This window comes from Fringilla coelebs (genome assembly GCF_963513975.1).
Source record: "Fringilla coelebs genome assembly, chromosome: 29".
Taxonomy (NCBI): Eukaryota; Metazoa; Chordata; class Aves; order Passeriformes; family Fringillidae; genus Fringilla; species Fringilla coelebs.
The window spans coordinates 924,472-934,905 of NC_140055.1; the positions used below are offsets into that span (position 1 = coordinate 924,472).

General features: G+C 56.1%; 1 protein-coding gene across 1 annotated transcript in view; it reads left to right on the forward strand.

Moving 5' to 3' along the window:
- Nucleotides 1-10,200, forward strand: part of GATAD2B (GATA zinc finger domain containing 2B) — a 29,793-nt gene extending 19,593 nt beyond the window's left edge. The window contains 6 exon segments of the mRNA XM_084223420.1: nucleotides 1,514-1,716; nucleotides 4,216-4,326; nucleotides 5,434-5,443; nucleotides 5,446-5,492; nucleotides 5,494-5,551; nucleotides 6,632-10,200. Of these exon segments, the coding sequence (XP_084079546.1) occupies nucleotides 1,514-1,716; nucleotides 4,216-4,326; nucleotides 5,434-5,443; nucleotides 5,446-5,492; nucleotides 5,494-5,551; nucleotides 6,632-6,765 (563 nt within the window). The 3' untranslated portion in view covers nucleotides 6,766-10,200.
- Nucleotides 10,201-10,434: the final 234 nt, after the last annotated feature.

Here is a 10,434-nt window from a genome sequence, read left to right on the forward strand (position 1 = left end):
CGCTCAGTTTTTTGGGATTTCGGTCAGGATTTTCACCCAAAATGTTGGGTTCTGCCTGGGTGCGGGATTTTGGTCGATTCTCAGGGTTTTTGGCCAATTCTCAGGGTTTTTGGCCAATTCTCAGGATTTTGGCCGATTCTTAGGGTTTTTGGCCGATTTGCAGGATTTCAGCCAAAACTTTCACTATTCCCACCCAGTTTTTTGCAGTTTCAGTCCGGATTTTCAGTTTTCAGCCCAAAACATTGTGTCCTGCTGGGTGCAGGATTTTTGGCTGATTCTCAGGATTTTGGTCAACTCTCAGTATTTTTGACCAATTCTCAGTATTTTTGACCAATTCTCAGTATTTTTGACCAATTCTCAGGATTTTTGGCTGATTCTCAGGATTTTTGACCAACTCTCAGGATTTTTGACCAACTCTCAGGATTTTTGGCCGATTCTCAGGATTTTTGCCTGATTCTCACGATATTTGGCCGATTCTCAGGATTTTTTCCCAATTCTCAGGATTTTTAGCCAATGCTCAGGATTTTCATCCGATTCCCAGCATTTCAGCCCAACCTTTCCCTATTCCCGCTCAGTTTGCTGTGGTTTCAGTCAGGATTTCCAGTCTTTTCACCCCAAAACGTTGTGCTCTGTCTGGGTGCGGATTTTTGGCCAATTGGCAGGATTCCAGCCAAAAATTTCAATATTTCTGCCCAGTTCTTTGGTGATTTCAGTTGGGATTTTCAGAATTTTAGCCCAAAGTGTTGCACTCTGTCTTGGTGCAGGATTTTGACCGATTCTCAGGATTTTTGCCCAACTCTCAGCATTTTTGCCCAACTCTCAGTATTTCATCCAATTCCCACCCTTCCAGCCCAACCTTCCCCTACTCCCACCCAATTTGTTGCGATTTCAGTCAGGATTTCCAGTCTTTCAACCCCAAAACGTTGTGCTCTGTCTGGGTGCAGGATATTTGGCCAATTCTCAGGATTTTTGGCCAACTCTCAGGATTTTTAGCCAATGCTCAGGATTTTCATCCGATTCCCAGCCTTTCAGCCAAACCTTTCCCTATTCCCACCCAATTTGTTGCGATTTCAGTCAGGATTTCCAGTCTTTCACCCCAAAACGTTGTGTTCTGTCTGGGTGCAGAATTTTTGACCAATTCTCAGGATTTTTGGCCAATTCTCAGGATTTTTGACCAATTCTCACGATTTTTGGCCAACTCTCAGGATTTTTGACCAATTCTCAGGATTTTTGACCAATTCTCACGATTTTTGGCCAACTCTCAGGATTTTTGACCAACTCTCAGTATTTTTGACCAATTCTCAGGATTTTTGGCCGATTCTCAGGATTTTTGACCAACTCTCAGGATTTTTGACCAACTCTCAGGATTTTTGACCAATTCTCATGATTTTTGCCCAACTCCCAGTATTTCCTCCAATCCCCACCCTTCCAACCCAACCTCCCCCTACTCCCACCCATTTTTTTTTGGTGATTTCCCTCGTGATTCTCACCTTTCCCCCCCAATGCCCCGCAGGGAAGAGCGCGCCGGCGGTGCCGCGCGTGGAGCCCTTCGTGTGCGCGCAGTGCCGCACCGACTTCACGCCGCACTGGAAGCAGGAGAAGGGCGGGCGCATCCTGTGCGAGCAGTGCCAGACCTCCAACCAGAAGAAGGCGCTCAAGGCCGAGCACACGAATCGCCTCAAGAACGCCTTCGTCAAGGCCCTGCAGCAGGAGCAGGTGGGGATCCCCCCCCGGGAGTGGCCCTGACCGTCCCAGACCGCCCCAAACTGCCCCAAACCACCTTAAACCGCCCCAAACTGCCCCAAACTGCTCCAAATCACCCCAAACTGCCCCAAATCGCCCCCAAATCACCCCAAACCACCCCCAAACTGCCCCAAACCACCCCAAACCACCCCAAACCACCCCAGACCGCTCCAAACTACCCCAAATCACCCCAAACATCCCCAAACCAACCCAAACCACCCCAGACCGCCCCAAATCACCCCAAACTGCCTCAAATCGCCCCAGACCACCCCAAAGTGCCCCAAATCACCCCATACCGCCCCAAATCGCCCCCAAATCACCCCATACCGCCCCAAATCGCCCCCAAACCGCCCCAAACCAACCCAAACTGCCCCAAACTGCCCCAAATCACCTCAAACCACCCCAAACCGCCCCAAATCACCCCAAACCACCCCAAATCACCCCAAACCAACCCAAATCACCCCAAACCAGCCCAAATCACCCCAAACCGCCCCAAACTGCCCCAAAGCGCCCCAAACCGCCCCAAAGCGCCCCGAATCACCCTGTGCCATCCCATTGCATTATCCCCATCCCACTGTTCCCATTGATCCCATGGATCCCATCCCATTGATCCCATTGATTCTATCCCATTGATCCTGTCCCATTCCATTATCCCCATCCCACTGTTCCCACTGATCCCATTGATCCCATTCCATTATCCCCACCCAATTGATCCCATTGATCCCACCCCATTGATCCCATCCCATTCCATTATCCCCATCCCACTGCTCCCATTGATCCCACCCCACTGATCCCATTGATCCCATCCCATTCCATTATCCCTATCCCATTGATCCCATTGATCCCATTGATCCCACTCCACTGATCCCGTCCCACTCATCCCGTCCCAGCCAGGTTGGCATTCCTGAAGAATAGAGCAGGGTGGCATTCCCATGGGCATTGAATGGGATGACATTCCCAAGGGGATGGCATTCCCATGGGCATTGAATGGGGTGGCATTCTGAGGGGATTGAATGGGGTGGCATTCCCAAGGAGCTGGGCGGGATGGCCATTCCCATGGATGTCATTCCTGGGGCTGGCATTCCCGGGCTGGCATTCCCAGGGCTGTCATTCCCATGGATGTCATTCCCGGCTGTCATTCCCGGGCTGTCATTCCCGGCTGTCATTCCCGGGGCTGTCGTTCCCATGGATGTCATTCCTGGCTGTCATTCCCGGGCTGTCATTCCCGGGCTGTCATTCCCGGGCTGGCATTCCTGGGCTGTCATTCCCGGGCTGGCATTCCCGGGCTGGCATTCCCGGGTGCCGTTCCCGGCTGTCATTCCCGGCTGTCATTCCCATGGACGGCATTCCCATGGCTGTCATTCCCGGCTGTCATTCCCGGGGCTGGCATTCCCATGGCTGTCATTCCCGGCTGTCATTCCCGGGGCTGGCATTCCCATGGCTGTCATTCCCGGCTGTCATTCCCGGCTGTCATTCCGGGCTGTCATTCCCATGGATGTCATTCCTGGGCTGTCATTCCCATGGATGTCATTCCCATGGATGTCATTCCCGGCTGTCATTCCCGGGGCTGGCATTCCCATGGATGTCATTCCCGGCTGTCATTCCCGGCTGTCATTCCCGGCTGTCATTCCCGGCTGTCATTCCCGGCTGTCATTCCCGGCTGTCATTCCCGGGCTGTCATTCCCGGGCTGTCATTCCCATGGACGGCATTCCCATGGCTGTCATTCCCGGCTGTCATTCCGGGCTGTCATTCCCATGGATGTCATTCCTGGGCTGTCATTCCCATGGATGTCATTCCCATGGATGTCATTCCCGGCTGTCATTCCCATGGATGTCATTCCCGGCTGTCATTCCTGGGCTGTCATTCCTGGGCTGTCATTCCCATGGATGTCATTCCCGGGGCTGTCATTCCCATGGATGTCATTCCCGGGGCTGTCATTCCCATGGATGTCATTCCGGGCTGTCATTCCCATGGATGTCATTCCCATCTGTCATTCCTGGGCTGTCATTCCCATGGATGTCATTCCCGGCTGTCATTCCGGGCTGTCATTCCCATGGCTGTCATTCCCGGCTGTCGTTCCCATGGATGTCATTCCCGGCTGTCATTCCCGGCTGTCATTCCCATGGCTGTCATTCCCATGGATGTCATTCCCGGCTGTCATTCCCATCTGTCATTCCCGGCTGTCATTCCCGGGGCTGTCATTCCCATGGCTGTCATTCCCATGGATGTCATTCCTGGCTGTCATTCCCGGGCTGTCATTCCCATGGATGTCATTCCTGGCTGTCATTCCCGGGCTGTCATTCCCATGGATGTCATTCCCGGCTGTCATTCCCATGGATGTCATTCCCGGGCTGTCATTCCCGGGCTGTCATTCCCATGGATGTCATTCCCATGGATGTCATTCCCATGGATGTCATTCCCATGGACGGCATTCCCGTGCGCGGCTGATCTGTGTCCCCCGCCCCGTGCAGGAGATCGAGCAGCGGCTGCAGCAGCAGGCTGCCCTGTCCCCCACGGCCGCGCCCGCCGTGCCCAGCGTGGGCAAACAGGACGGGATCCTGCGGCACCACACGCTCCGGCAGGTGGGACACCGGGAACGGGGCACCGGGAACGGGGGATCGTGGGACCGCCGGGAACGGGGCACCGGGAACGGGGGATCGGGGGATCGTGGGGTGGGACCACCGGGAACGGGGCACCGGGGACGGGGGATCGGGGGATCGGGGGGTAATGGGATTGTGGGGTGGGACCGCCGGGAACGGGGGCACCGGGGATGGAGGAACGGGGGGTAACGGGATCGTGGGATGGTGGGACCGCTGGGAACGGGGCACCGGGAACGGGGGATCGGGGGGATGTGGGATCGTGGGGTAATGGGGTTGTGGGGTAATGGGATGGGATCATGGGATGGTGGGATAATGGGATGGATCGTGGGGTGGGATCACGGGATGGGACCGTGGGATAATGGGATGGGATCATGGGGATGGGATAATGGGATCATGGGGTGGAATCATGGGATAATAGGATTGTGGGATAATGGGATCATGGGATCATGGGGATGGGACCATGGGATAGTGGGATGGGATCATGGGGATGGGATCATGGGATCATGGGATGGGATCATGGGGTCATGGGGTGGAATCATGGGATAATGGGATTGTGGGATAATGGGGTAATGGGATGGGATCATGGGATTGTGGGATAATGGGATCACGGGATGGGACCATGGGATCATAGGATGGGATCGTAGGGATGGGATCATGGGATGGGACCACAGGATAATGGGATGGGATCATGGGGACGGGACCATGGGATAATGGGATAGTGGCATCATGGGATGGGATCATGGGGTCATGGGATGGGATCATGGGGTCGTGGGGTGGAATCATGGGATAATGGGATTGTGGGATAATGGGGTAATGGGATAGGATCATGGGATGGTGGGATAATGGGATGGTGGGATGGAATCCTGGGATAATGGGATGGAATTAATGGGGTGGGATCGTGGGGTGGGATCATGGTTTTATGGAGATGGGATGGGTTTATGGGGATGGGACCGTGGGGATGGGGGGAATGGCCTCCCTTTCTCCCCGTTCCCCACAATCCCAACGCCTGTCTGTGTATCCGTGTGTCCGTGTCCGTGTGTCCGTGTGTCCGTGTGTCCGTGTCCGTGTGTCCGTGTGTCCGTGTGCCAGGCCCCGCAGCCCAGAGCAGCCTGCAGCGCGGCATTCCCACCTCCGCCCGCTCCATGCTCTTCCAACTTCGCCCAGGCCCCGCAGCTCTCCGTGGCCGGGGGGCTCCTGGGAATGCCAGGTAGGGCGGGAACGGGAATGGGAACGGGAATGGGAACGGGAATGGGAACGGGAATGGGAACGGGAATGGGAACGGGAATGGGAACGGGAATGGGATGAGTGGGGTGGGAATGGGAACGGGGCTGGGAACGGGAATGGGAATGGGGCTGGGAACGGGGCAGGGGTGAGTGGGGTGGGAATGGGAATGGGAATGGGATGAGTGGGGTGGGAATGGGGCTGGGATAAGTGGGGTGGGAATGGGAATGGGGCTGGGATGAGTGGGGTGGGAATGGGGATGGGGCTGGGATGAGTGGGGTGGGGATGAGTGGGGTGCTGTCTGTGGGATCTCTGGGATATTTGGGCTCTATGGGATCTCTGGGATATTTGGGCTCTCTGGGCTCTCTGGGATATTTGGGCTCTCTGGGATATTTGGGCTCTGTGGGATCTCTGGGATATTTGGGATATTTGGGCTCTCTGGGATATTTGGGATATTTGGGCTCTGTAGGATCTCTGGGATATTTGGGCTCTCTGGGCTATCGGTGCCGGTCCGGTGCGAGGCTCTGTGCTGTCTGTGGGATCTGTGGGATATTTGGGCTCTGTGGGATATTTGGGCTCTCTGGGATATTTGGGATCTCTGGGATATTTGGGCTCTCTGGGATCTCTGGGGTCTTTGGGCTCTGTGGGATCTCTGGGATATTTGGGCTCTCTGGGATATTTGGGATCTCTGGGATATTTGGGCTCTCTGGGATCTCTGGGGTCTTTGGGCTCTGTGGGATCTCTGGGATATTTGGGCTCTCTGGGATCTCTGGGGTCTTTGGGCTCTGTGGGATCTCTGGGATATTTGGGATCTCTGGGATATTTGGGATCACTGGGATCTCTGGGATATTTGGGCTCTCTGGGCTCTGTGGGCTGTCGGTGCCGTTCCGGTGCGAGGCTCTGTGCTGTCTGTGGGATCTGTGGGATATTTGGGATCTCTGGGATATTTGGGATCACTGGGATCTCTGGGATGTTTGGGATATTTGTGCTCTCTGGGCTCTCTGGGCTCTCTGGGCTGTCGGTGCCGTTCCGGTGCGAGCCCCGCCCCGCCCCGCCCCGCCCGCAGGTGTGAACATCGCCTACCTGAACGCCGGCATCGGGGGCCACAAAGCGTCGAGCCTGGCGGACCGGCAGCGGGAATACCTGCTGGATATGATCCCGCCGCGCTCCATAGCGCAATCCATCAGCGGGCAGAAATAGCCCCGAGCCCCCGCCGCCCCTCCGGGCCGGGCCGGGCCGAGCCGAGCCGAGCCGAGCCGAGCCGAGCCGAGCCGAGCCGCTCCCGGGGACCGCGAGAACCCAAGAGAAACAAACAGAGAAAAAAAAAAAAAAACCTGGGGAAAAAGAAAACAAAACAAAACAAAACAAAAAACAAAACAGCAAAAGAGACAAAAGAAACATTTCAAACGGCGACCCAGCCCCCGATCCCAGCCCGAAATTCCGAAATTCCTTTGGTTTTCCAGGCCGGGAGTCGCTGCAGCCCCGGCCCCGCCGCTCGTTTTGTAACGCCGCCGCTTCCCCCTTGTGTTGTGGGTTGTTTTTTGCCCCTTTTTTCCTTATTTTTGCCCCCTTCCCTTCGCTCCATGGATGGTTAAAGCTTTTTTCTCCCTTTTTCCAGAGACTTTGGCAAGGGCACCTTCCCCCATCCCCCGGGGGGAGATTCTGGGGGCAGCCTGTGCTGGTTCTGGGGCTCTGATCCCGGGTGGGAGGGGGACAAATCCCTTTTGGATCTGATCCCAGGGGTGTCACCTCCCCCTGGTCACCCTCCCGGGGTGTCACCTCCCCCTGGTCACCCTCCCGGGGTGTCACCTCCCCCTGGTCACCCTCCCGGGGTGTCACCTCCCCCTGGCCCCGGGAGATGCCAACCCCGACGAGAGCTCCGGTCCTGATCCCGATGTCCCCAGGGGTGACAGACGCTGCCACACCCGCCCCAGTCACCCCTGGGGGGTCCCTCAGTGTCCCCAGGGAGCCCTGCAGGTGACCAGCCCCCCCCCCAAGGTGCCACCCCCCGGGGGTGGCGCTGTCCCTGTCCCTGTCCCTGTCCCCGCGGCGGGGACGCGGCGGCTCCGGAGCGGACGGCGGAGCGAAGGCGCGGCCAGGGCGGGTGAGTGTCCCCAAATTGTCCCCAAATTGTCCCCAAATCTGTCCCCAGAGCTGTCCCCAACGTGTCCCCAAGCCCTGCATGCTCCGGAGCCGCGCTCGCCCCTCCCTGTCCCCTCTGTCCCCCGGGGGTGGCTCCGTGTCCCCCCAGGGACAGCACAGGGGGTCCCCGAGTGCCACCCCGGGGGTGACGGGGGTGGCACCGATGGGGGCGGGGTCTCTGATGTCCCCTCTGCCCGCGGGGGTGGCACTGGAGGGGTCTGGGTGTCCCCTGGGGGCGTCGAGGACAACCCAAAGTGAGGAAATGAGCCGCGAGAAAAATCTCGATTTGCACTTCAGCCTTCCCGCCCTCCCCCCCTCTCCATTTTTTCATGGTTTTGGTGAATTTTGGTCACAATTCCCCTTTTTCCCTGACTCTGAGCCTTTCCTGCTCCTCTCGTGCAATTCCCCCAATTGGGGGGGGGGCCCAAATCCCCGAGGTCAAAGAGCGTGGGGATCCCCCCCCCCATCAATTTAAGGGGGACCCCACCCCCCCTCCAGCCCCCTCCCCAAATTCAATGAGCACTTACCCCGGGTGGGGGAGGGGGGAAGGGTTGGACCCCCCCAAAATCCCCCCCCGGGACCCCCCCCCCCCCAGAGGCAGGGCAAGGGTGGAGTTTATTCTGATTTTTGGGGTTTTCTATCCAGAATTTTGGGGTGTTTTCGTTGGCTTTGATCATTTCCAGCTGCTCCCCCCCCCCATTTTTCCAGTTCCCTCCCCCCCAAATCCTCCCCCCCTCTTTTCTCACCCCGGGAGCACTTTGACAAATCGGGTTTTTGGGGCTAAAACCTGAATTTTGGGGTTATTTTAGGGGTTTCTTTTATTTTAAAAAGGGGGGGACATTCCCTCTCCACCCCCTGGGGTGTCCCCCCCCCCCCAAAGTGCCACTGTCCCCCCCCAGGGCCCCCCGGGCTGAGTTTTAATGAGAAAAACAAATTTTAAAAAAAAAAAAACCCTAAAAAAAAGAGATTTTCACCCATAAAAATGGTGAAAACCTGGGGGAAAAAAAATAAAATAATCCCAAACCCAAGTGCAATAGGGGGGGGCCCGGGGGGGCCGAACTCTTGGTGCTATAAACGAAATTTGGGGGGGGGGACAGCCCTGTCACCCCCCCCGGGGGGTCTCAGCCCCGGGGGCTGCGGGCAGTTCCCCCCCCCCAAAATGATCCCGGGCAGTTCCCACCCCCCAAAATCCACCCCAAATCTTCCCTGGGGGTCTTGGGGCAGTTCCCACCCCCCAAAATCCACCCCAAATCCCTCCCTGGGGGGTCCTGGGCAGTTCCCACCCCCCAAAAATCCACCCCAAATCCTTCCCCGGGGGTCCTGGGCAGTTCCCACCCCCCCAGAATTGACCCCAAAAGTGATTCCCAGGATTTTGGGGAGTGGGGAACGTTCCCAACCCCAAAATGACCCCAAATCCTTCCTGGGCTCCTGAGCAGTTCCAACCCCCCCAAAAATGGGCTCCCCCCACCCCCAGAAACGCCCCCAGACCCTTCCTGGGATCCCAGGCCGTTCCCCCAGCCCCAATCCCGGAATTCCAGGGGGGATTTGGATCCATCTCCAGCCCCCTCCCCCTCCCCAGCATAGGTTTATCCCTATTTTTATTATTATTATTATTATAATTATTATTATTTTTGGCTTGCCCCCCTTTTCCCCCCACCTCTCCCTGCTGCCCCCAGGGCTGTGATATCCCAGAAAATTCCCTTTTTTTATTCCCCCTTCCCCTCCCAGCTCCAAACTTTGAGGATTTTTCCCGCTTTTTTTCCGGCTAGGGGTAGATCCGCTTGTGAAAATGCTTTTTTGGGGTTTCTGTTTTGGGGGAGGGGGGGTTTTTTTTGGTTCCTCCAAAGGCATATCCCATTCCCATCCCCAAATTCCCAGCCCTATTCCCTCCCCTCCCTGTCCTGCTTCCGCTCTCGCTGCCGATATAACCAGGACTCATCCGTGTATATAAAACTTGAGCTGTTTCTTGACACATTAAAAAATGAAAAAAAAAGGAAAAAAAAGGCAAAAAAAAGGCGAAAAAAAAGGTGAGAAAAAGGCGAAAAAAAAGGTGAGAAAAAGGCGAAAAAAAGGTGAGAAAAAGGAAAAAAAGGTGAGAAAAAGGCAAAAAAAAAGGTGAAAAAAAAAATACAAACAAAAGCAGAAATGAGAAAAAAAAAACAAACGAAACCTGTACATTGTGTAGAAAAAAAAAAAAAAAAAAGGAAAAAAAAAAAAAAAGACAAAAATAACGGAAAACCGGCAAAAAATTCCCGGGAAGGCGCCGGGAAGGACCCGCCTGGTGTTGTGGAAGTGTCACGTCCGTGTCGTGTGACCTGGTGTGTGTGACATGAACCGTGCAAGGAGGGGGGGCGGGGGCGCGGCCCCACCCCCCGATTCTGTGCCTTTCACACGGGGCGGCGCCGGGACCCCCGGGGGGCCCAGATCCCTGTTCCTGTATTTGCACTGTTTTTATTCTGGATTGGCTTCCCGACAATACACGGCTCCAACACGGCCCGGCTGCGCCTCTTCCTGCCCGGGGAGGGGGGGAGGGGAGGGGAGGGGGAGGGGTGGGGTGGGATTCCGGGGTGGCATCCCAAAGTCCCGGCGTTTCAGGAAAAAATCTGGGATTTCGGGAAAAAAATCCATTATTGTAGCCCAAAAATCCAAGATTTCAGCCCCAAAATCCATTATTTTAGCCCAACGTTCCAGCATTTTAGCCCAAAAATCCAGGATTTCAGCCCCCAA